Source organism: Neoarius graeffei, chromosome 27 (genome assembly GCF_027579695.1).
Source record: "Neoarius graeffei isolate fNeoGra1 chromosome 27, fNeoGra1.pri, whole genome shotgun sequence".
Classification (NCBI taxonomy): Eukaryota; Metazoa; Chordata; class Actinopteri; order Siluriformes; family Ariidae; genus Neoarius; species Neoarius graeffei.
In genome coordinates this window covers 18,081,770-18,109,576 of record NC_083595.1, presented here as the reverse complement: position 1 = coordinate 18,109,576, position 27,807 = coordinate 18,081,770, and the positions used below count along the sequence as shown (strand labels likewise).

General features: G+C 43.3%; 1 protein-coding gene across 3 annotated transcripts in view; it reads right to left on the bottom strand.

Annotated features, from left to right (window-relative positions):
* Positions 1-27,807, bottom strand: part of slc22a18 (solute carrier family 22 member 18) — a 182,068-nt gene that overhangs the window by 114,692 nt on the left and 39,569 nt on the right. For all 3 annotated transcript variants that reach the window (XM_060911733.1, XM_060911734.1, XM_060911735.1), the window contains exons 2-4: positions 11,338-11,435; positions 11,112-11,257; positions 10,859-10,991 (exon numbers count right to left, since the gene is read on the bottom strand). In XM_060911733.1, the coding sequence (XP_060767716.1) occupies positions 10,859-10,991; positions 11,112-11,257; positions 11,338-11,435 (377 nt within the window). The remainder of the gene's footprint in view (positions 1-10,858; positions 10,992-11,111; positions 11,258-11,337; positions 11,436-27,807) is intronic.

Here is a 27,807-nt window from a genome sequence, read left to right as displayed (position 1 = left end):
TAAAATAAGTATTTGGTCACCTACAAACAAGCAAGATTTCTGGCCCTCACAGACCTGTAACAACTTCTTTAAGAGGCTCCTCTGTCCTCCACTCGTTACCTGTATTAATGGCATCTGTTTGAACTCGTTATCAGTATAAAAAGACACCTGTCCACAACCTCAGTCACACTCCACTATGGCCAAGACCAAAGAGCTGTCAAAGGACACCAGAAACAAAATTGTAGACCTGCACCTGGCTGGGAAGACTGAATCTGCAATAGGTAAGCAGCTTGGTGTGAAGAAATCAACTGTGGGAGCAACTATTAGAAAATGGAAGACGTACAAGACCACTGATAATCTCCCTCGATCTGGGGCGCCACGCAAGATCTCACCCCGTGGGGTCAAAACGATCACAAGAATGGTGAGCAAAAATCCCAAAACCACACGGGGGGGGACCAAGTGAATGACCTGCAGAGAGCTGAGACCAAAGTAACAAAGGCTACCATCAGTAACACACTACGCCACCAGGGACTCAAATCCTGCAGTGCCAGACGTGTCCCCCTGCTTAAGCCAGTACATGTCCAGGCCCGTCTGAAGTTTGCTAGAGAGCATTTGGATGATCCAGAAGAGGATTGGGAGAATGTCATATGGTCAGGTGAAACCAAAATAGAACTTTTTGGTAAAAACTCAACTTGTCATGTTTGGAGGAGAAAGAATGCCGAGTTGCATCCAAATAACACTATACCTACTGTGAAGCATGGGGGTGGAAACATCATGCTTTGGGGCTGTTTTTCTGCAAAGGGACCAGGACGACTGATCCGTGTAAAGGAAAGAATGAATGGGGCCATGTATCGTGAGATTTTGAGTGAAAACCTCCTTCCATCAGCAAGGGCATTGAAGATGAAACGTGGCTGGGTCTTTCAGCATGACAATGATCCCAAACACACCGCCCAGGCAACAAAGGAGTGGCTTCGTAAGAAGCATTTCAAGGTCCTGGAGTGGCCTAGCCAGTCTCCAGATCTCAACCCCGTAGAAAATCTTTGGAGGGAGTTGAAAGTCCGTGTTGCCCAGTGACAGCCCCAAAACATCACTGCTCTAGAGGAGATCTGCATGGAGGAATGGGCCAAAATACCAGCAACAGTGTGTGAAAACCTTGTGAAGACTTACAGAAAACGTTTGACCTCTGTCATTGCCAACAAAGGGTATATAACAAAGTATTGAGATGAACTTTTGTTATTGACCAAATACTTATTTTCCACCATAATTTGCAAATAAATTCTTTAAAAATCAGACAGACAATGTGATTTTCTGGATTTTTTTTTCTCATTTTGTCTCTCATAGTTGAGGTATACCTATGATGAAAATTACAGGCCTCTCTCATCTTTTTAAGTGGGAGAACTTGCACAATTGGTGACTGACTAAATACTTTTTTGCCCCACTGTATATGCACACAGCATACAGGTATAAATATGAACAAATGAATAACTGAAAATATCTTGTGTGGATATTATCTTTCAGTATAAAGGCATTTATTTTTTGGGTTAATAAATTAAGTGAAGTGCTTTTCCTGACATGGTTATTAACCGCATGTAGATTTGAGGGTCACAGTTTTTAGACGCTTCGTGGTAATAGCGCTGAAAGTCAAAAGCATGCTTTCACAAGCACCTACAAAACCAAAGCAAATTAACTTTCTTCAAAATGATAATTTCAAATAAATGAATAGGGATGCCTCATATCAGTGGGCTAGCAGATGGTTATACCCAACATTGTATGTACAGTGCTGCCTAGTAGTATTGGCACCCTTGAAGTTTATGTACTTAAAGTTAAGCATCTCCTGAACAAAAGTGATGTAGTGATGCAGAATTTTTCTACAGATAGCTCGTGGTTAATATAAAAGAGCAAAGTATCAACAAAATAAAAAAAATAAACAATTAGAGTGAAAAATGAAAAAGGTAAATCTTGCTGTATCACTAGTATTGGCACCCTTTGCTGTTAGTCCTAAAACCTAACTAAACCTAATTTGACTCACCTATGGTAAATTACAAATGGAAATCACCTGTGAAGACCTGTCTGTGCCCATGTGACATGAAATGGCCAATGAATGATGAGATTTGTGTTTTGAAAAAACAACTGTTTCACTCAGTCCCTTTTTCACAATGGTGAAGACAAAAGAGCTGTCTGAAGAAACAAGAAATGCAGTTGTTGACAAACACAAGAGCTCCAAAGGAGCTATCTCCAAAGAGCTTGGTATCCCTGTGTCAACAGTGCGTAATGTTATTAAGAAATATTTGAAGCATGGAACTGTCAAGAACCTCCCTGGGCGTGGGGGTAAGAGAAAAATCAATGATAGAAGTCGTCGAAGGTTGGTGCGATTGGTGGCAGAATCACCTCAGTTAACATCTACGGACCTGCAGGTCCACCTGGAACAGTCTGGGGTAACTGTTTCAAGAAGCACCATAAGGCGCACACTCAACACAGCAGGGCTACATGGGCGGAGGCCAAGGAAGACCCAATTATTGAAAAAAAAAAAAAAAAGACACAAAAAGGTGCGTCTGGAGTTTGCGAAAGAGAACCTGGACAAGCCACAGTCCTTCTGGGAAAATGTCCTGTGGACAGATGAGACAAAAGTAGAGCTTTTTGGGAATTCTCACAGGCAGTATGTTTACAGGCGCTGCAATGAAGCATTCAAAGAAAAGAACACCCTACCAACAGTCAAACATGGTGGAGGATCAATAATGCTGTGGGGCTGCTTTGCTGCATCTGAGACTGGAGGCCTTACCCGTGTCATAGGTATTATGAAATCTGAAGATTATCAACAGATTTTGGAGCAAAATGTCCTGGCCAGTGTAAGAAAGCTCGGTTTGAGGCGAAGATCTTGGGTACTCCAGCAGGACAAAGACCCCAAACACACATCTAAAAGCACACAAAAATGGTTAGAAAAGAAAAAATGGACTGTTTTGAAATGGCCAGCAATGAGTCCTGACCTCAATCCAATTGAGAATCTTGGGGGGGGTTGAAATCTGCCATTGGCAGAAGGAATCCTTCAAATATCCAAGACCTAGAGCGCATAGCGAAGGAAGAGTGGGAGAAAATACCACAAGACAAATGCAAGAAGCTCATTGATGGCTACAGGAAACGTTTGAAGGCCGTCATCGCTGCCAAAGGGTGTGCAACCAAATACTAAGGAGGGGTGCCAATATTCCTGCACCTGCTGTATTTCTGTTGTCTTAGAAATTAAAATGCCTATTTTGAATGAAAACTTTTCAGTTCCTTTGGACCTTCAATTAAAAGATCTTGGTATTGCAAATTATGTCCATTTCCATTTATTTCTGGAGATATTACAAAAGTTGTGAATAAAATTAAGGGGTGCCAATACTGCTAGGCGGGGCTGTATGACAGTTACAGATACTGAGCTGACTGTGCTCGGGTATCCAGCTGTCATACGGTAGCTAAAATGGGCCGTACTTAGGGAGCTTTTGGGCTAGTGGTAGTGCACTGTTTAGTGTCTTTATGGGAGGTTTAAGCAGGTTAAGCAGTTGTCACTTCAAAATGTCTCTATAAGGAGTGGTCATCATGACCCCTTTCCCCAAATTTATTTTTGGGCCCCCCAAACATTTGCCTGGTTTTCCTCTCCTGGCCTCTCCTCAAAAAGTTCCACCTTGTTTTTTTTTTTATTTCACCTTTTCTTACTTGCACTATTGGCTATACTTCCCCCACAAATTCTGGTGGTACTGCTCCATTTTGTCCATATCCATAAGCTTTCAGAAAACATGTACAAATATGGATGAAATTAATGCAGAGTACCGACAGGGGGCTCTTTCTATATGCAGATACGAATCTAATGTTGAGCATAAATGAGCCTTAAATAGAAGAAAATGTTAAAGTTCTGGATTGCTCTTTTAATGCAGTCTTTTTTGTCTACTTTAGCAAACACAGCCAAGGTTTAATGATCTTGTTATAAACCAAGATTGACAAAGTTCACATTGTTAGGACTACATATGAGTAACTTTAAAAAAAAAAAGGGGGGGGGGGGGCCCACACACCACAGCCCACCACTCAAAATTGTATCACCTGATGTTTTTCACAGTACACTTTATTAGAAACACAATGCATACAATCATGCATATATGGGTTAAAAGCTTCAGTTAATGTTCATGTAAAACAGCAGAATGTGTAAAAAAGTGTGATCTCTGTAACTTTACCCATGACATGGCGGTTGGTGCCAAATGGGCTGGTTTGAGTATTTCAGAAACTGCTAATCTCACAGGAATTTCACTCACTCACACACACTCTAGACCAGGGGCCACCAACCTTTTTGAAACCGAGAGCTACTTCTTGGGTACCGATTAATGCGAAGGGCTACCAGTTTGATACGCACTTCTGAAATAACAAATTTGCTCAATTTACCTTTAATTATATGTTATTATTAATAATCAATGATATTCATCTATGTGAAGACACTGATCATGTTTATGATTTCTCACAATAATCAACAATGATTTAACAAGGTAGGAAACAGATAAATATCAGTATGCAACACTTTATTTCTATAAATCTCTGCAAGTATTTACATTTTCAAATGATCACTTCAACATTTTCAACAGCCACCAACAATTTTTAACAAATCATGCACTACGTTGCACCATGTTTGTACAGATTATCAATTATGTAACATACAAAAATCAACTTTCAGATTTTCAGAACTTATCACCAAATCTGCAGCATTTAACAAAATCATCATATATTACATTTAACAAACACATTTGTCACGATTTTCAATAATTGAACTCAACTTTGCCATGGCACTGCCATGTTGCCACTGAGAACATCCGATATCTGTTTCTTTGTCTGTTAGTGGGAAGCTTGGCATTGCATGCTGTTCACCAGTGTATTGTAATCTGGGCTGTAACTTGACACTGCAACTCTGAGTGTGTCTTGCACTACGTTCAGACTGCAACCTAAAACGACCCATATCCGATTTGTTGTGAAATCCGATTTTTTTGTAAGGCCGTTCACATTACCAATTATATGAGACTTGTATGCGATCTCCAATATGAACGAAAAACGACCCAAAAGTGTCCCGCATGCGCAAATTGACACGTAATAAGCACATCTACCTAATACGTAAACAAAAAAAAAAGCGCACTCTTCAAGTTTAATGATTTTCTTTTTTTTGTTTGTTTGTTTAATTATCTGGTTAAAGTGTGAGGTCTCGTGTGTGTTTTTGTTTCTGAACTGAAATGAAAACATGTAGCCTGGTAACGAGGGTTGACTCCTAAATGTCTCTCTAATTTCTATACAAGTGCACTACATGTTACTAGGAAGTAATGGATTTTTAAACTCTATATAGTGCACTCGAGCTTCAGTAGGCAGTCATTTGGGATACGGCCGCTGTATTACCAAACTCTTAATTCAGGCTTAATAATTTGCACATATTTATTTCGTCATATTAATAAACTTTTTCTACATTTTTATAAATATTTATTTAGATTGTTTATAGCCAGCTGAATTCTGCAACTTCTCTCAGCGCTGGCTCAAGGTGCATAAACACCAGTGCAGTTTGCTATGGAGATGAGGCGAGACCTGGCGATGTGGTACAGGATGGTTTAAGTTATAAATCAGTTATAGAAACTGTTTTATTTAATCAGGCTAACAGATAAATATCCAGGTCCCTACCAAATCCACCATTAGCTTGATCAATTCTATAAAAGTCTATTTAAATTCTGAAAACTGTACAAATGTTGTTGTTTTCCACCAAAGAGGCGGGATTAGCCAACGCAGAATAGTGACGTTTGTCTCTTGTTGATGACGTGTAGGTCGCATGAATGCGACCTGTCCGGTCAGACTGCAGTCGCATGTGAAAATATCGGATATGCATCAGATTTAGGACCACATATCTAAGCGGCCTGGGTCGCATGTGAAAAAATCGGATCTGTGTCGTTCAGATTGTCAATAACAAATCGGATACAGGTCGCATATGGGCAAAAAAAATCGGATATGGGTCGTTTCAGGGTGCAGTCTGAACGTAGTCTTGCAGATGTGCATCAGTGAGGCGTGTTCTGTGTTTGTTCTTGATGAAGTTCATGTCAGAAAAGGCTGATTCACAAAGATAGGTTGAACCAAACAGACTGGCAACCTTCATAGCTGCTGTGCATACACCGCTGTACTTTTCTGTGTCAACAAGGCACCAAAAGTTTGGTGCAGCCTGACAGGCTTTGAGGTGGAGGTCATTTTGCAATGTTACAATTTCAATTTCCACCTGTCCAGCATCCAAGCTGAACATTGCACTTAGTTGCTCAGAAATGCAAGTTGTGTCCACGTTCATGAAAGGATTGGAAATGAACGACACACATGGCTCAAGCTGATCAAGGTCACAAAACCTGTTCTCAAACTCTTGCCCAAGTGTGTTTATGACTTAGTACTTTTCTGCAACTTTGTCAAGAGTCTCAGATGCTGAAGCTCTGTCTTTCAGCACCATCTGCACAGAGGGGAAGTACAGCACCTTTTTTCTCTGTAAATGCACAGAGAAAATGTTAATCTGGGCTTTAAATGCATTTAAAGCACTTATGTCAGCAACAGTTTTACCTTTGCCCTGCAGCTCACAGTTCAAATGGTTCAGTTTCCCAGTAATGTCTGTTAAAGATGCAAGGTCAAGTGACCACTCAGTGACCTCCAGCAGCGAGGTGTCTTCGCCTTTGGATTGCATGAACTCTCTTCTTTCAGCCAAAAGTGACAAAAAAACGAAGCAAAATTTATCCCCTGCTGAGCCACCGGATTTCTGTGTGCAGTAGCAGGTCACCATATTCAGCTGACAGCTCCTCCAATAGCACCTTGAATGTGCTATTGGATCTGGTGAAGTGCTGTTTAGCTCTGGAGCAGATGTTGTTCATTATCTTCACGACGGGAGTCATCACGTGTCCAAAGCCGATCACCTTTGCACGTAACGCCTGTTGGTGAATGATGCAGTGGTAATGCATAAAGTTTGGGAACTCTGTGTCACCTTTACAGTGCGTGATGAATCCTGTATGTCGGCCAATCATAGCAGGAGCGCCATCGGTAGTCACTGATACCAGTTTTTCCAATGGTACCTTTTTCTCCACGAAGGAGTTTTTCACCGCGTTATAAAGGTCAACTCCCCTCGTAGTTGTCTTTAGGGGTAGCAGTGTCAGAAGATCTTCTTTTGTGGAGAAATCATCAAACACCATCCGGATAAAGACCATCAGCTGTGCTGTACTGCTGCTGTCCACGGACTCGGCACACTGGATGCTGAACCACCTGCACCTCGCCAGATCCCGGTCCAGCTGATCAGCCAAGTTCCCGGACATAGCCGACACTCTTCTAACCATTGTAGATGCCCCCAGTTGGACATCGGAGAGAGTGGAGATGACATCGGTTCCATAATTCTGGTCTTTAAGCACAGTTTTTGCAATCATCATTGCTTCTTTGAAAGCCTCCCCATCTGAAAATGCCTTCTTTTTCTTAATCAAGAAATGCATAGCTCTAAATGAGGCTTCGGTTGCTTTTCGGGAGTTTTTCACCGGTCTCATGAATAAAGACTGCCGTTTGCACAACACTGCCTTCAACTCGCGGGCCTTTTCTGCTCGTAGTGCGCTTCCCAGTAGGTAGTTAGCATGGTAGATTGTGTGGCACGTCCTGAAATGTCTCTCCACATTGTGCCGCTTTGCAGTCGCCACAGTCGCCCCTCAAATGAGACACACGCAGGAATCTTTCACAGTCACTAAAAAAAAGAACTCTTCCTCCCATTCATTGTGAAAATGATATGTTTTCTTTCTTTTTTCTGCCATGTTGTCAGGGGTAAATCATCTCCTCACCTTTGCTGCACTGCTAGCTGGTCTCCACGGCAACCGTTGCTGTGGAGACCAGCTAGCTCTAATCTAATTTGAATTATTATTTTTAGTCATTTTCAAATTTACACCAATGCAAGTGTGGTTTAAAAAAAGAATAGCAACAAAAAAAAATTAGATGCAGCTCACTGGTAAGTGGCGCTATAGTGAGCTATTTTTAGAACAGGCCTGCGGGCGACTCATGTGGTCCTTGCGGGCGACCTGGTGCCCGTGGGCACCACATTGGTGACCCCCGCTCTAGAGTTTACAGAGAATAGTGCGAAAAACAAAAAGCACCGAGTGAGTGACAGGTCTGTTAGTGGAAATGCCTTGCTGATGAGTGAGTTCAGAGGAAAATGGCCAGATTGGTTTGAGCTGCCAGGAAGGATACAGTAAATCATACCCAGGGCTCGACATTAGCACTTGCCCGATGGCCCGGCGGTGTTTTTTACGTCTTTCGGACCAGTTCGGGCCACTAAATTTGGCCAAACAGTGGCCCGGGCGGGCCAGTACGTTTTCGATACAAATTAAATTTTATTACTCATATTTTACCCAGAATTGTGAAGAAACTGTTCGTAAAATGCACCTTTTCGATACGATGTCCGCCATCTTTGTTTTCGTCATGCTCCGCTCTGCGGCAGGAGTGTGTTATCTTCGTGCATCTTCAGAGATGTTCGGCGCTGTTCGGAAGCGTCATTTTGGTGGGAAAATAGCATCTTGTAGACCAAGACGGTTGCAGCAAGAAGACCATCAGAACGGTGAAATTCAAATAGAAATATGTTCAAACTCCACACTCCCCAACCTGGCCAAAGGCCAGGTAAACAGTTTAAATACGATCGTGCATAAATTAACTATCGGGTGTTAACGAACGGCTTCATTTTGAACTCGGCAGCCAATCAGAGCGTGCGACATCACGCTCAGTTTACAACTCGCCAAATCGTAAAACAGCATTTCAACACATGCGCTTTAGCTTCAGATGGTGTAAAATCGTTCAGACTTTGTATATTAATATCAAAATTTCAGGATACACTGCCAAGAAATATGGCTACACGCGTATCAACTTTTAGTGATTAAAGAATGAAGTATAAATGTTGGTTGCTATGACTGAAATAGAACAGATAAAATAATGTGGTAAATTAGATCTGATCCCATATATTATTCAAATATCCAAAGATGATGAAATCTATCAAAATAGCCAAACTAGGTCTACATTAGTTCATTACAACAAAAATAATAACTATTCTGACCCTCTCTGGTACAACCAGACCATGCTAAACCCAGTATACCCCCAGTTGCTAGGGTATCTGCTGTTGCCATGGCAACGGTTTATGCAAATGAGCTGAATTTGCAAAAATGTACTACTAGTTCCCCCAAGGACATATCCTGAAAATTTGTTTATATCTTGTCTTATTAAAAAAAAAAAAAAATACATTTCACCCCTTTTTGGGTCACCTGAGCATACCTGTTAATTAGCTAATTAACAGGTAATTAGGGTTATAAATCACCCCCGAGCAGGTAAGGCTTTGCAAAAATCTCACTAGATTATTCCTCAAAGTCCGCCCTTTCAGAAATGCAAACAATAAAATATCAATGTGAACAAACAAACAAAGATATAACAATGTTAGCAAAATATGAATAATCTTATTTTCATTAAATTTCACCTTAAAATGCACCAGAATGCACGAATATGAATTGAAAAATCAAAATTTTCCAGGGGAGGGCCCCCGGATCCCCTTCTTTGTGCAAGCACCTGCGGTGGTTCGGGCCAGCACATTTTCCATTTGGGCCAGTAACTTTTCAATTCCACTGGCCCAGTGGGCCACCAGTGGTAAATGCTTAATGTCTAGGCCTGATACCATCACGCTTTGCAACTGTGGTGAGCAGAAAAGCATCAAAACGTCAAACCTTGACAAGAATGAGCTACAACAGCAACAGACCACATTGAGTTCCACTCCTGTCAGCCAAGAATGGGAAACTGAAGTTATCATGGGCACAGATTCATCCAAACTGAACAAATGAAGATTCTGGAAAAGAAATTCCATGGGTTTTTTTTTTCCCCAATCCTCAACTTTCCGGTTTTGGTGAATCTGTGCTCATGATGGTCTGAGATTCTTGTTATTGGCAGACAGGAGTGGAACCTTATGTAGCCTTCTGCTGTTGTAGCCCATGCATCTCAAGATTTGAACTGATTGAGATTTTTTTTTCTAAAAAGGGTTGCTTATTTGAATGACTATATACTTCCTAGCAGCTCAGACTAGAATATTCATTCTCCTCCAATCTCTTATCAACAAGGTGTTGCAGCCTGCAGACCCTCCACACAAAGGATGTTTTCCACACCACTCTGTATAAACTCTAGAGACTTGTGTGTGAAAATTACAGATGAACAGCAATTTTATGAAATACTCACACCAGCCAGGGGCGACACGGTGGTGTAGTGGTTAGCGCTGTCGCCTCACAGCAAGAAGGTCTGGGTTCGAGCCCCGTGGCCGGTGAGGGCCTTTCTGTGTGGAGTTTGCATGTTCTCCCCGTGTCCGCGTGGCTTTCCTCCGGGTGCTCCGGTTTCCCCCACAGTCCAAAGACACGCAGGTTAGGTTAACTGGTGACTCTAAATTGACCATAGGTGTGAATGTGAATGGCTGTCTGTGTCTGTGTGTCAGCCCTGTGATGACCTGGTGACTTGTCCAGGGTGTACCCTGCCTTTCGCCCATAGTCAGCTGGGATAGGCTCCAGCTTGCCTGTAGAACAGGATAAAGCGGCTAGAGATAATGAGATGAGATGAGACGAGACTCACACCAGCCTGTCTGGCACCAACAACCATGCCACAGTTAAAGTCACAGATAAATCACAGTTTTTCCCCCATTTTTATGTTTAATGTGGACATTATCTGAAGCTCTTGACCTGTATCTACATGATTTTATACACTGTGCTACTGCCACTGGCTGATTGGATAACTGCATAAATAAGCAGGTGTACAGGTGTTCCGATTAAAGTGGATAGTGAATGTAGTTTTCTATATGGAATTTACGCAAACATACCCAAAGCGTGTGCTCAGGGTGCCTCCCAATAACGAGCCTGTGATCATGCCAATACCAAAATAGAGACCAAGCTTTGCCAGGGCATCTGCTCGCTTGTTGTTCTCAGACAGGTCTGTGACAACCATTTGCAATCCTAGGCAGAAACACACACAGACACAAATTGTGTCACTCGGTTAGACAAATCAAGAGTGATCAAAGGCAGCAGGTAATTTATGTATGATGAGCTGTATGTACTTATAATAGTAGGTCTGACCTGGAAAAGCATGCATGAACACGGCAGGTAGTTTGTGCAGAAAAAGTAAAAAAGCACTGTCTGCTGCTGCTAGCAACAAAAAATAAATGACCGATGCTAAGCAGGACAGGGAGAGAGCAGCACGTGCTCCAAAAATATCTGCAAACCTGAGAAAAACATACATTATCAATATTTCACTGATATTTACTCTTTCAGTTTTTAATTCAAACACACTGGTGCATCTCACCTTCCAAATACAGGGCCTCCCAGGAGCTGGATCATCCCTATAGTGGTCTGTAGGTACCCAAACCAGAGTGAGTCAAATCCCAGTCTTCTTGCCAAATACTTCAAATAAATAAAAATTAGACAAGTCACACAAGTTTCTAAAAGCAATATATGACAATTACAATGACAATTACAAATGAAAATTCACAAAAATCCATAAAGCAAGTCATCAGTCCTCCTAAAGCTCCAGAGTGAATCATACAATGTATAGAACTATCACCATTGTTGCCTCTCTTTTTCTCCAGTAGCCACTTTGAGTAAGCCTGTAAATTCAAATCAAATCAAGTTTATTTGTATAGCGCTTTTAACAATAAACATTGTCGCAAAGCAGCTTTACAGAATTTGAATGACTTAAAACATGAGCTAATTTTATCCCTAATCTATCCCCAATGAGCAAGCCTGTGGCGACGGTGGCAAGGAAAAACTCCCTCAGACGACATGAGGAAGAAACCTCGAGAGGAACCAGACTCAAAAGGGAACCCATCCTCATTTGGGCAACAACAGACAGCCTGACTATAATATTAACAGTTTTAACAGGTATAACCCTCAACTGTCCTCATGGGGCCGTCCTTCACAGGAGCGGTGCGATAAAACTCCGACCAGACACAGGGCACCAGGATGGATCAAGCAGGTCCGAGGGGCAGAAGAGGCCAGCATCTCAATCCCAGGATCAACATGTAACTCAGAGGGACAGATGGGGGGGGGAAGAAAGAAAACACAGGTTGTTAGGTATGCCCTAAAAATGACAAGTATTAAATCTGTGTGGTAGGCTCGCAGAGACGAGAGTCTTTACATCAGGCATAACACATAACAATGGCATGTTAATATGGTAAAAAATATCATGACCTGCTCTGGCTGGATGCTTGATTGGGTGATGGGAGCACACTCCTCAGCAATGATGAGATGCAGATGGGACCCTTAGGGCTGGCCAAGACAATTCAGTTACATTTCACCGGGTCTGGGACATGCGACAGAATGTCTGACGGCCGATTCCCTGCAGGCTACGATAGCCAGTCGAGGTCTCCACCCTCTCCACCAAAAGATTTCCTGTTGACTCCATGTAACTCAGAGGGACAGAATTGGGTTGGGGGGAGGGAAAGAAAACACAGATTGTTAGGTATGCCCAATGTCACCTGAATAAGTAGGAGCAGTATACATATTGCACCGAGTACAAGCAGGGACTCCGGCAACTAACTATGACAGCATAACTAAAAGGAGAGAGCCAGAAGGTAACACAGGCATGAGGGAGCCCCGGGACATAAAGCAGCCAGCCACTACACCGTCAACAAACTCGAGTGAGCAAGCGAGTGGGGACTGACAGCAACCATACATCCCAGTTTACCAAAACACTCTGTCTGAGGACCCTCCAGATCTACTCCTTTACCTCATAAACACCATTAACAAAAGGCTTGACTAAACAGATGTTTTCAGCCTAGACTTAAATGCTGAGACTGTGTCTGATTCCCGAACATTACTTGGAAGGCTGTTCCATAACTGTGGGGCTTTGTAAGAAAAGGCTCTGCCCCCTGATGTAGCCTTCACTATACGAGGTACCAGCAGATAGCCTGCACCTTTTGATCTAAGTAGGTGTGGTGGGTCATAGAGGAGCAGAAGTTCACTCAGGTACTGTGGTGCGAGACCATTCAGTGCTTTAAAGGTCAGTAGTAGTATTTTATAATCAATACGAAATTTGATTGGGAGCCAATGCAGTGTGGATAAGACAGGCGTGATGTGGTCATATTTTCTAGTTCTAGTAAGGACTCTTGCTGCTGCATTTTGAACTAACTGGAGCTTGTTTATGCACTTATTGGAACATCCAGACAGTAAGGCATTACAATAATCCAACCTGGAGGTAACGAAAGCATGGACTAGTTTTTCTGCATCATGCAATGACATTAAATTTCTTATCTTTGCAATATTTCTGAGATGAAAGAAAGCTATCCGGGTGATGTTATCAATGTGAGTTTCGAATGAAAGACTGGGGTCAATAATCACTCCGAGGTCTTTTACTGCTGCACGTGAAGAAACAGAAAGGCCATCCAGAGTTACTGTGTAATCAGAAAACTTACTTCTAGCTGTATGTGGTCCTAGCACAAGTACTTCAGTCTTGTCAGAGTTAGGCAGAAGGAAATTAATAAGCATCCAGTGTCTAATGTCCTTAACACATTCCTCAATTCTATTAAGCTGGTGTCTCTCATCAGGTTTTGCAGAGACATACAACTGTGTCATCAGCATAACAGTGGAAACTAATACAATGTTTACGAATAATATCGCCCAGAGGTAACATGTATAGAGAAAAAAGCAGTGGACCCAAGACAAAACCTTGTGGAACACCAAACTTTACCTCGGTAAGTCTAGAAATATCACCATTTATATCAACTTACTGAAAACGATCAGTTAGTAAATTAATACAAACAGCAGAAGATAAAAACAAGAAGGTTCACTTGATTAGTCTAGATTGATTAGTCTTGATTAGATTCCTCTCTCTCTCTCTCTACACGCTGTTTGCACTGTTATGGGAGATGCTTTAATCTCATTGTACATGTGTATAGTGACAATAAAGGCATTCTATTCTAAACATCAGGAAATGGTTAGAAATGTGATCCAGCTGATTTTGACAGGGAATGATTATACAACTCCATCTGACATTAAGAATTATGCAATACATTAGAAACTGCTTAATGTATACAAAAATGTTTCTGGAGGTTACAGAGTGGTCCAAATAAACAAATCGGTGCATGACAGTTCTGGAGGTGAAAATGCCTCACATCTTATCCACTTCATTGAAGATGTCAAATAGCAAGTTTGGCATGCATTTTGAGTAGAAGGGATGGCAGTCATACTAACACAAGTAAATTGTGGGCACCTGTGAGCTCATGCATGCAGAAGAGAGTAGATATTGCTTTTCTGTGTGCGTTACACTGCCCTGTGAGCATGAGCAGTCATTCAAAAAGATGACTTCATGGGTCTCATAGAAAGTACAGTGGTGCTTGAAAGGTTGTGAACCCTATAGAATTTTCTATAATTCTGCATAAATATGACCTAAAACATCATCAGATTTTCACACAAGTCCTAAAAGTCGATAAAAAGAACAACAATGAGACAAATGAACAAATGAGACAAAAATATTATACTTGGTCATTTACGTATTGAGGAAAATGATCAAATATTACATATCTGTGAGTGGCAAAAGTGTGTGAAACTCTAGGATTAGCAGTTAATTTGAAGGTGAAATTAGAGTCAGATGTTTTCAATCAATGGGATGACAATCAGGTGTGAGTGGGCACCCTGTTTTATTTAAAGAACAGGGATCTATCAAAGTCTGATCTTCACAACACGTTTGTGGAAGTGTATAATGTAACAAAGGAGATTTCTGAGGACCTCAGAAAAAGCATTGTTGATGCTCATCAGGCTGTAAAAGGTTACAAAACCATCTCTAAAGAGTTTGGACTCCACCATTCCACAGTCAGACAGATTGTGTACAAATGGAGGAAATTCAAGACCATTGTTACCCTCCCCAGGAGTGGTCGACCAACAAAGATCACTCCAAGAGCAAGGCGTGTAATAGTCGGCGAGGTCACAAAGGACCCCAGGGTAACTTCTAAGCAACTGAAGGCCTCTCTCACATTGGCTAATGTTAATGTTCATGAGTCCACCATCAGGGGAACACTGAACAACAAATTGTGTGCACGGCAGGGTTGCAATGAGAAAGTCCCTGCTCTCTAAAAAGAACATTGCTGCTTATCTGCATTTTACTAAAGATCATGTGGACAAGCCAGAAGGCTATTGGAAAAATGTTTGGTGGATGGATGAGACCAAAATAGAACTTTTTGGTTTAAATGAGAAGCACTATATTTGGAGAAAGGAAAGCACTGCATTCCAGCATAAGAACCTTATCCCATCTGTGAAACATGGTGATGATAGTATCGTGGTTTGGGCCTGTTTTGCTGCATCTGGGCCAGGACAGCTTGCCATCATTGATGGAACTATGAATTCTGAATTATACCAGCGAATTCTAAAGGAAAATGTCAGGACATCTGTCCATGAACTGAATCTCAAGAGAAGGTGGGTCATGCAGCAAGACAACAACCTTTAGCACACAAGTCATTCTACCAAAGAATGGTTAAAGAAGAATAAAGTTCATGTTTTGGAGTGGCCAAGTCAAAGTCCTGACCTTCATCCAATCAAAATGTTGTGGAAGGACCTGAAGTGAGCAGTTCATGTAAGGAAACTCACCAACATCCCAGAATTGAAGCTGTTCTATATGGAGGAATGGGCTAAAATTCCTCCAAGACGGTGTGCAGGACTGATCAACAGTTCCCAGAAACGTTTAGTTGCAGTTATTGCTGCACAAGGGGGTCACACCCGATACTGAAAGCAAAGGTTCACATGTTTTTGACACTCACAGATTATGTAATATCGGATCATTTTCCTCAATAAATAAATGACCAAGTATAATATTTTTGTCTCATTTGTTTAACTAGGTTCTCTATCTACTTTTAGGACTTGTGTGAAAATCTGATGACATTTTAGGTCATATTTATATACATATAGAAAATTCCAAAGGGTTCACAAACTTTCAAGCACCACCGTATGTGTTGGCCTTCACCCTCTTCTGTCGGTAGTGGTGTCTGATGCCCCTTTTCCACCAAAGCAGTTCCAGGGCTGGTTCGGGGCCAGTGCTTAGTTTGGAACCGGGTTTTCTGTTTCCACTGACAAAGAACTGGCTCTGGGGCCAGAAAAACCGGTTCCAGGCTAGCACCAACTCTTTGCTGGGCCAGAGGAAAGAACCGCTTACGTCAGTGGGGGGGCGGAGTTGTTAAGACCAACAACAATAAGACCGCGAAAGATTGCCATTTTTAAGCGACGAGAGGCAGCAGCTGTACAAACGTGAAGTCATCCATTATTATTATTATTGTTGTTGCTGCTGCTTCTTCAGTGTTGTTTTTGCTTCGATATTCGCGCCAAGGTTTATGCAAACGTAGTGACGTAACTGATGTATACAGCAACGTAATGACGTATACAATGACGTAACGACGTGGCTTCCCTTAGCACCGTGAGCTATGGAAAAGCAAACTGGTTCTCAGCTGGCTCGCAAGTTGAACGAGTTGTGAACCAGCACTGGCCCCGAACCAGCCCTGGAACTGATTTGGTGGAAAAGGGGTATGACAGGAGAGAACTACGTAGTGAGGGGGAATTGACAGGTGACCAAATTGGGGAAGGGGAAGAAAAAGGGAAATACCTCCAACATAATCCATAGAGGTTGGTAACAATTCCGAGTCCAATGAGGGGGAATAAAATTGAAGCCAAAACATCCCTTAAGTCCTCTAGTCGATGGCTGCAGCACAGTTCTTAACTTCACTCATTCCCGTGTTACTGAAAGGAGAATGATTCAAACTTGCACTGGATATAAAAAGTTGACAGACACCTGTTAAACCTGCAGATTTTTATTTAGGAAAAAAATTAAACCAAGATAAATCATGTCAGATACATGTTTCCACTTTTAATGTGATTTAACAACCAAACAATAAAATAATTTTCAGGAAAAAGGAGAAAAAAATGCATACAATCAAATGATTGCACAAGTCTGCATGCCCATAAAGTAATACTTTGTTAAAGAACCATTTGCTTGTAATATTTTGAGGGGCGTCCTATACATGGCAATGTCTCTACAGTGCCCCACTTTCTCCATTTGTTGATAATGGTCTTCAAAACGTCCCAAGGTACCTTTGATGTTTTGGAAATTTGTTTGTATCCTTATCTTTAATTTATTGCTGAAAGCCATCAATTACGTACATGCTTTATAAGCTCGTTGTGGACCATGCCTTCAGTAGTCAGATCTCATCTCATTATCTCTCGCCACTTTATCCTGTTCTACAGGGTCACAGGCAAGCTGGAGCCTATCCCAGCTGACCAAGGGCGAAAGGCGGGGTACACCCTGGACAAGTCCCCAGGTCATCACAGGGCTGACACAGACAACCATTCACACTCACACCTACGGTCAATTTAGAGTCACCAGTTAACCTAACCTGCATGTCTTTGGACTGTGGGGGAAAACCGGAGCACCCGGAGGAAACCCACATGGACACGGAGAGAACATGCAAACTCCGCACAGAAAGGACCTCGCCGGCCACGGGGCTCGAACCCAGACCTTCTTGCTGTGAGGCGACAGTGCTAACCACTACACCACCGTGCCGCCCAGTAGTCAGATTAAACCAGAAAATCTGGTTTAAAGAAAATCAAGCGTTATAAAAACAGTTTTGTTCCTGCTGCCATAAGTCTTTTTAATAAGTCTTAGCTTCATGTGGGGTTTTGTGTGTTTATGTTTTTGTGTTGTGTTTTATGTCACATGTTTAACTTTTTTTTTATGTTTATCACGCTGTGTTTTTGTGTTCGATGTTTTAAGTGTTGTTTGCCGTGTGTGGAAGAGAAAGCTGACTTCACTACAAAACAAGCTAACCTTCGGGTATAAATAAAGTTACTTGAACTTGATCCTTTTATTTTAAAATTAATATATGAAAAATGGTATGACATGATTTATCTTGCTTTCATTTTTTTATCATCACTAAAACATACAATGTAACAGGAGTACAGGACTTTTTACATCCACTATATATTTTAAGTTATATATCCAAAAATTATTTTCAGGAACGGTATTCTGTCATTTTTACAAGTTCAGTTGACACTGATATCTCCCCAAATCTGTTTTATAGGTGTTATGAACGTACATTATTAAAAAACACACCTGAATCTTTTAACTTTTTTTTTTTTTGCAAAGCTATGCCTTGTTCTGCTGTAAACTGCTGTAAGACTCTCAAAGGGGAGTTATTTGCAGTCATTCCAGTATGTTGCTAATGTTGAAGTCTAAGCTAGCTCGTTTTACTGATATTACTAGCAAAGCAACCCAACTGAGCAAAGTGAATGGATAAACTAACAGTTAACACTAACTAAACTTCATAAATTAATATTGCCTTTGTGATCTTAGCAAAGTAGGTTAGTTAACCTACTTGTACAAATTAATGTCAAGAGAATGAGAAGTATCAGTGTGTACGTCTCCATTTAGATGAGAAACTTACAGTAGGTCTCAGAGCAAAATGAAAATCAGAGAACAGTGATTTTTCCTCAAAAAATGTTATGAAGACTCACTGAACAAAACACATTTGTGAACTGAGCTGCACACGGTGACTTACCGTATTTTTCGGACTATAAGTCGCACTTTTTTTCATGGTTCGGCTGGCAATGCGACTTATACTCCGGTGCGACGTATATATGTTGTTTTTTTTTTTTTTCACCGCGGAATAACTGGAGCTGATGCTGAGTCTGACGACAGCCACGCAGAAGAGGAGGAAACGGCGCTTCATCTGCCGCTGGAGGCAGAGTTGTTCAGAAGCGACACCGAGGATGAGGAATTCAATGGATTTGCTGATTTGGAGTGAAATCATCAGCTTGATAAACTTGATTGACCTGTGTTTTATTATTAATGATAGGCCTATAGTTATTTAAATAAGTTATGTAGTGATTTTAGGCAGTGCTTAATTTGTGAAGTGGGAGGTCCCGGAACGCAGGAGGTGGGTGGGTCCGGCGACTCAAAAAAAAAAAAAAAAAGGCGGGGGATGGTTTCCTATAACTTAAAGCACATGCGCTTATTGTGTGTGTAAAATAATAATAATAATATCAGACATTATGATCTTAGAAAACGCTTTAGTGACAAACAGTTACAGACAGTAATATGTCGTGATATTATATTATAAAATATTAATTTTTATTAGTCTATATATTAAATTATATATTACATTTATCTTCTAAAATAACAGACTGTACTCATCACAACCGGTTTATTTCACCATTGGAGATCAGATCACACAAGACATGAGTTAAATTACTCATTTTAAGGATTTAAGTAGGGGATTTAAAAGCGGTTGTTTTTTTTTTTCACTAGACGGTTGTTTTTACTACCGTACCTGTCTTTGGAGATGATATACCTATAGCCTACTTGACCTCTGATTTGATGAAATAAAATTCGACAAAAATGAAGAATGACACTCCTCGATGATGACTACAGCTTTAATAACACAGATGAAAGAGCCATGGGGCGATAATAAGCCCTGCCGGTAAAAATATTCTAAAAGCAAACTGATTAATGCATCAGTAATAGGCTACTAATATTAGTTATAATAATAATATAGGCTATTAGTAATAACAATAGTGATAGTATTAAAGATAGTAGTAGATATTTAAAATAATCAGACTAGGCTACTTACAGGGCAAAGGGCGCGTTATCACTGCTCAGCTGTTCGTTTATTAAATAAACAATGCAGTCGCGCAGTAACCACGCGCCGCTTATCAGATACAATCACAGATTCTATGGATAGAATAACCCTTCAAAAAAGTGCGACTTATAGTCCGGTGCGACGTATATATGTTTTTTTCGTCTTCATAACGCATTTTTTGGCTGATGCGACTTAAACTCCGGAGCGACGTATAGTCCGGAAAATACGGTAAATACTTCAGGCAGAGAATCATACAAATAAGTCAAGTTTATTTGTATAACGCTTTTAACAACAGACATTGTCACAAAGCAGCTTTACAGAATTTTAATGACTTTGAATGAGCAATCCTGTGGTGACAGTGGCAAGGAAAAACTCCCTGTGGCAGCGGGGGCATGGTCAAGCATCGGTCTGTGACAGGAGGGCGGAGTCAGGGAAGGTAAGTGGCAGAATCACTACACCTGTCGTTAATTAATGTTTGTGTGTCTTTCCAGTGACCGCGCCCTATTTAAGGAGAGAGAGCGAGAGAAGAGGGAGCTCTCTCCCGAACCAGACGGCTGATGTGTGTGCGTGTGTCCGAGTGTGTGTGTTTAACCCATTGACGCCGGATGCTGCGTCGCGCAACATTGCCCCTAGCGCCGGTTGTTGCATAACGCAACATTGCCCCAAATGCCGGTTGCTGCATAACGCAGCATTGTTGATTTGTCATTTTTTTCAAGGCGCATGCGGCATGTAATGCACAATCATTGGTTCAAATACACATGTGGTGGGTGTTTTCGATTTTTTAAGACCATGTGACCAAAAATCTGTTATGTGATTTGTCGACAACGTCAATCAATCAGCCATACTCACTGTTCTGCACACGTGCGTTTGTTTAGCTATTTGACACCGGCGAAAATGGCTGCGGTTACTGCGGAGACATGCTGTGACAGCGATGGAAGTGATGTGGAGTTGGAGGGGGGTGAACAGATTTTAATCGAGGAAGAGATAGAGGGAGATGTGCCGGAAGACCCCTTAGATAGAGAGCAGGAGTGGGATTTGTTTCGAGAGGATGAGGAAGAGGAGGAATTCCAAGGCTTCCAAGTGGACTGGCAGTCAGATGGATTTCACCCCCCACATCAACAAAAGTTCACTTGGACACCTGGGCTGAAGGTGCCAATATCTGAAGATGCAAGCCCTGTAGATGTATTTTCGAATATTTTCACTGAGGAAGCTTGGGATATGTTGGTGACACAGACAAATGTATATGCTGATCAGACGCGCGGCCACACACCATCAAACTTAAAGTGGAGCGCCGTCTCAAAACAGGAAATGAAATTGTTCATCGGTCTCTGCATAACTTTTGGGATAATGAAACTACCAACTCGCCAGGATTACTGGAGACAGAGCAAGTGGCTGTATCAGACAAATGTCCCCCGAGTGATGGCACGAGATCGCTTCAACATGATCTGGAGGTAATTATTTATTCTTGCGCTCTCTTCTGACGACTTCTGTGTCTTATTGCGTGGCGTTACCCTTATGAGAAAAAAAAAAACCTCGGCGAATTACTGCAGTATGAAAACTAGGATTTTTTTAACTAGTGTTACTGCAGTATACAGTATAATTGCATAATGCAAGACATACAATGCAGGGTTTTATTTATTATTATTAATAAAATTAATTAATAAATTATTAAATAATAATAATAATAATAATAATAATAATAATAATTATTATTATTATTATTATTATTATTTTGCAGTGATGTCTCCATCATGGCCAGTAATGTACTCGAAGTGGTGTTAGAGCCTTCTACTAGGCCTACTACTACTACTACTACTAATAATAATAATAATGATTATGCTTTAGTGATAGTATAGTAACAGTATATAGCAATAGTAATAGTAGTATAATAAATAGCAGTATTGGGCAGTAACTTTATCCTGAATCGTAAAGCAAAACTACATGTCCCAAATACCTAAATGTCCCAAATGTACAACATTGATAAATAGTAATACAATTATAAATAAATAACTTAAATAACAATACATATGGAATAGATAAATAAATTCATATGCATAGCACAATACACAAAAATAAAAACAATAATGGCCAACACGTGCACGTCATAAGTTTACATGGACATCAAACATCAAGAAATCCAGCCAGCAAAAACTTCTTGAATTTTGAATCTTGAATCATGTTTAGATATCTACATCTCCAAGACAACACTGACCCTAAAGTGGACAAATCGGACAGGCTATGGAAACTAGGGCTGGGTATCACCAGATACCTCACGATATGATACTATGGCGATATTTTGCCCACAATAACGATATCACGGTACAGCGATTCTGCGATAATCGATATATTGCAAGAAATTTCAACCACATCACAATATCTGCGTCACTGAAGAAAATCAGAATTTATTGACCACTGTAAAATTACATTTCACATACATAACTACACACTCTTGCCAGACATATATTTGTCTCTATTCTACTGCTGGCAAAACCAAGAGTTGCTTCACTACAACATACAGAAAATTCCCATTTCTGTGCTAGTATTATCAACTTTTCTGTAAGCATGGACACATCAGTGCTGCTTAACAAGCAGAATCAAATTGTTTTATGAAAACTTAAAACTTGCACTGCAGACTGCACATACATTTCAGTGCTAACACTAATATCAATTTGTTCTTTGTAAACTTGAGAACATATACCTGAGAACATTTAACTTGTGCTTATTTTGCAGGAACAACACACTGTCTGAAACACATTGAAAAGTGCAGTGGGCATCTTAATTGGAGCATCTTAATTTAATTGGAGCGAAACAGGTTTTGCAAAGTGCATTCTCTTTGTCCGGCTCACTGTTTTTTTTTTCTCCTTTCCTTTGGAATCCAAAGTGCCTCCAAACATCTGCCTTAAAGTTCGGCGGCGTCTCTAGGTTTATGTTAACAGCCATGCTTGCCTGTTTTTTTTCCCTCACTGCAACCGCTGGGGAAAAAAGAGAAGACGAAGAGTGCCTTGCAGTGAGGTAGCGGCACAGCGACACCTCGCGGAGCGGAGGTGCGGAAGTCGTACTGGATTTACAACCCATCTGAAACATGATTTTATTATTTGAAAAAATATCCATATACAAACTTTGAGTATCGATATTGAATCAGAAGACAAAGTATCGCGATACATCGCCGTATCGATATTTTTGCACACCCCTAATGGAAACTGCGGTGCTTCTTGGACCTCCTCCTGAACCAATACCAGGCCCTTTATGAAGTTAATGGTATCGTAACCGTGGACGAGTCCATGGTCAAGTACAAAGGGCGGCTGGCATTCCGGCAGTACCTCCCCATGAAGCCAGTAAAATGGGGAGTGAAGGTATGGGTGATGGCTGAAAGTACAACTGGCTACGTCACCAGCTTTCAGGTGTATACGGGGGCCACAGAGGGCAAGGCGGAGATCAACCTGGCGCACCGCATCGTCACCGACCTGGCCAGCCCATACTACGGATCACACCTGTCTGTTTACATGGATAACTTCTACACAAGCGTGCCCTTGCTGGTTTACCTGAAGGCAAGGGGAATTCAGGCTTGTGGGACGGTGCGCGTAAACAGAAGGGGCCTACCGAAGACCAAGGAGCTCAGCAAGCAGGCTGGCATGGCCAGGCATCAGTATCGGGTGGCTCAACAGGATGAGCTAACCTTGTGCGTGTGGCAGGACACCAAGGCAGTGATGGTCCTGTCCAACCACCATGACCCCATGGCTTTGGGGTCAGTGAAAAGGAAGATCGAGGATCAGCGTCAGGTGGAGGTCAAGGTGCCAGCCTGCCTTGCTGACTACCAGCAACATATGAAGGGTGTAGACCTGCTCGACCAGATGGTAGGGTACTACCAAATCGATCACAGGTCTTCGAAGTGGTGGAGGAGGCTGTTTTTTTATTTTTTGTCTGTGGCGTGCTACAATGCATTTGTGGCTGCCAGATCTGCTGGTGGAGATGAATGGAAGTACAGGAAGAGTGGCTACAAAGCCTGGTTGGAGGACTTAACAATGGAGCTGTGCGTCCCAGTAACCAAGAGAAGTGCTCCCCACCAGATGCTCCCCACCAGCCTATCTGGAGCTTCAGCTGGGCATGATCTGGCCCAGATCAGCAACAAGAGAAAGACCTGCAGGGATTGTGCCAAAAAGCACACTGGCACCAATGTGCGCCCGGGGTCTACACTGATGGGATGCAGGCAGTGCAATATTCCCCTGCACCGCGAGTGCTTCATGCACCACGTTCTACGACAGTAGTGTGTGTAAGATGGGTGTGTGTGAGGTCAGTGTCAGTCTTTGGAAATTTGTTCCTCCGGTCATTTCCCCCGGTCATTTCCTCCAGTTCCTCCTCAGGACTTTCACCACTTCTCCTCACTCCTTTCCCACCTTTCTCCCATGACAAAGTGCCTTGTTCCATGTTAGATGAATTAATCTATGTGTTGACATATTTTTAGATCAATTGATCTGTGTTGATATGTTGTTCTTTATATGAATGAATCATATAATACTGATTTTTACTCATCTGACTCTGAGATTTTTTTTTTATAAAAATGTGTTAATGCTGAATGAGCATGATCCAATAAAAGCAGAGAATTTTATCCTTTAAATGCAACTTATTTCATGTCTCTATGTGCTTCAGAGGCTGAGATATTGAATTTTTCATAGGCATTTTCAATTAATTATTTTTATTTCAGAAAACCCTCAGGCAGATGGGGACCTTTTCTAAAAACTGGCTTAATCATTTGCAGACGTTTTTTTGCAGGCGTTTCAGGCGTCAATGGGTTAAATAAGCTGAAAAGCTGAATAAAAAAAAGTGTTTTGCGAACTTAGTTCTGGCCTGCCGTCCTTCTGTGCTCCACCCACCTACATGAACTGCCACAGTGGTGCCGAAACCCGGGAAATGAGCACAGAAGAGAACAGCCCAATGGAGTTCTCCCCCTTCGCGGACCTGATCCACACCCTCACCACGGCCCAACAGAGCCAGCACCAGGTGCTGCTCACCCTCCAAAAGGAGCAAGAACAACGGTTCGAGGCCCTGGTGCTGGCGCAACAGGAAGATCGGCGGGTGTTCCGGCACCTCCTCGCGTCGGCGGGGTCTACCAACGCTTCCACCGCGGGCCCGTCCCCACCCCACCCTAACAAAAATGGGCCCGCAGGACGACCCCGAGGCATTCATCATGCTCTTTGAGCAAGTCGCGGAGACCTCAGGGTGGCCGATGGATCAGCGCGCGGCGCGCCTCCTCCCCCTGCTAACGGGAGAGGCGCAGCTGGCCACGCTACAGCTCCCCGCCGACCACCGGCTGGCCTACGAGGACCTTCGCCGGGCCGTCCTCCAGCAGGTGGGGTGCACCCCCGAGCAGCAGCGTCAGCACTTCCGCGCTTTGCGCTTGGAGGAAGTCGGCTGGCTGTTTGCGTTTGGCCAGCAACTCCGGGACGCCTGCTGGCAGTGGTTGAGAGCCGACAGCTGCAACGCCGAGGGACTCATCAACCAGGTGGTACTGGAACAGTTCATCGCCCGTTTACCAGCAGGAACCGCAGAGTGGGTCCAGTGCCACCGCCCGGCGTCGCTGGATCAGGCAATCGAGCTGGCGGAGGACCATTTGGCGGCTGTCCCGATGGCAGGACAGCAGACAACCTCTTCTCTCTCTCTCTCTCTCCTCCTCCTGTGTCTCCTCCTCGCCCCATTCCCCCACCGCGGAGGCGGGGCCGGCACCACCCCAGCCGGCCCGCCGCACCCGCGGTGCCCTTCCATTTCTCCCTTCTGTGTCTGTCTCTCTCCCCCTCAGGTGAGTGAGCCCCAGAGCACCAGTGCAGAGAGGAAGCCCGGGCCGGTTTGCTGGCGCTGCGGGGAGTCGGGCCACCTCCAACAGCAGTGCTCGGTAATGGAGGTGGGCGCGGTGGTTCGGATCCCCGACGCGCCAGGACCCGCCCCCGATCGGGCCAGAGCGTATCGCATACCGGTGAGTATCCAAGGGGATACATATCAGGCGCTGGTGGATTCTGGCTGTAATCAGACCTCAATCCACCAAAGCCTGGTGCAAGACGAGGCATTGGGGGGAGCACAATTGGTGAAGGTGTTGTGTGTGCATGGGGATGTTCACAACTACCCTTTAGTGTCGGTACACATTCTTTTCCGAGGGGAAAAATTTATAGTGAAGGCGGCGGTTAATCCTCACCTTACCCACTCTATAATTTTGGGGACTGATTGGCCGGGATTTCGGGATTTAATGACACACTTGGTGAAGAGTGGGTCCTGCCATTTAACAGGGGGAGGTCCCGGTGTCGCTTTGGCGGGAGCAGCTGTCACAGAGCCGTCTACGTCATCTCCGCGTCAGAGTGAGGAGCCGCAGGCCCCTCCTCTCTCTGTTGGGGAATCCCTCGCGGATTTCCCATTAGAGCAAACGCGAGACGAGACTCTGCGGCATGCGTTTGACCAAGTGAGAGTAATTGATGGTCAAACGCTCCAGCCAAACATCACTCCGTCCTTCCCCTACTTCGCGATTATGAAGGATAGATTATACCGAGTGACGCAGGACACTCAAACTAAAGAGCGAGTCACGCAGCTTTCAATTCTGAAGAGCCGCTGGGAATTGGTATTCCAGGCGGCTCACTTTAATCCCATGGCTGGACACTTAGGGCAGGATAAAACACTAGCCCGAATAATGGCCCGATTTTATTGGCTGGGGATTCGCGGCGATGTCAGTAGGTGGTGTACGGCGTGCCGCGAATGCCAGTTAGTAAATCCAGCGGCCATTCCAAAAGCGCCTTTGCGCTCTCTACCATTAATCGAGACCCCGTTCGAAAGAATTGGGATGGATCTCGTCGGGCCATTAGATAGGTCAACGCGAGGGTACAGCTTTATATTAGTTCTAGTGGACTATGCAACGCGATACCCGGAAGCAGTGCCTCTTCGCAATATCTCAGCACGCAGTATTGCGGAGGCGCTATTCCGCATCATCTTCCGAGTTGGAATCCCGAAAGAGATTCTGACCGATCAAGGCACCTCGTTTATGTCACAAACACTGAACGAACTGTCTGGGTAATTAGGTATTAAGCCGATCCGCACCAGCGTGTATCACCCACAAACAGATGGTTTAGTGGAACGGTTTAATCGCACCCTCAAAAACAATTAAAAAATTCGTAAGTGAGGATGTGCGTAACTGGGATAAATGGCTTGAACCCTTATTTGCAGTGCGAGAGGTCCCCCAAGCCTCCACGGGGTTCTCCCCGTTTGAATTATTATATGGGCGTAAGCCACGCGGCATTTTGGATGTGCTGCGAGAAAATTGGGAGGAGGGACCATCAACAAGCAAAAATGAAATTCAATACGTTATTGACCTGCGCGCAAAACTCCACACACTCGTGCACCTAACCCAGGAGAATTTGCGGCAGGCCCAAGAACGGCAAACCCGCCTGTACGACAAGGGTACACGCCTTAGAGAGTTCGCACCGGGAGATAAAGTACTCGTACTGTTGCCCATATCAAGCTCTAAATTAGTCGCCAAGTGGCAAGGACCCTTTGAGGTCACACGGCGAGTCGGGGACATCGACTATGAGGTGAGGCGAACGGACAGGGGTGGGGCGCTACAGATTTACCACCTCAACCTACTCAAACTCTGGAACGAGGAGGTCCCCGTGGCGTTTGTGTCGGTGGTTCCGGAGAAGGCAGAGCTGGGACCGGAGGTTCAAAAAGGAAGATTATCATCACGTACCTCTCCGGTCCCCTGTGGAGACCACCTCTCCCCGACCCAACTCGCGGAGGTTGCCCAGTTGCAGACCGAATTTTCGGACGCGTTCTCGCCCCTGCCCGGCCGCACTAACCTCATAGAGCACCACATTGAGACGCCCCCGGGGGTGGTAGTGCGTAGCCACCCTTACAGGTTACCCGAGCACAAGAAAAAGGTGGTTCGGGAAAAACTCGAGGCCATGCTCGAAATGGGCATTGTCAAGGAGTCCCACAGTGACTGGAGCAGCCCAGTGGTCTTGGTACTCAAGGCCGACGGGTCGGTCCGGTTCTGTGTGGACTATAAAAAAAGTCAACGCGGTGTCTAAATTCGATGCGTACCCAATGCCTTGTATTGATGAGTTGCTTGATCGGCTAGGCGCGGCTCGTTTTTACTCGACACTGGATTTAACAAAGGGTTATTAGCAGAT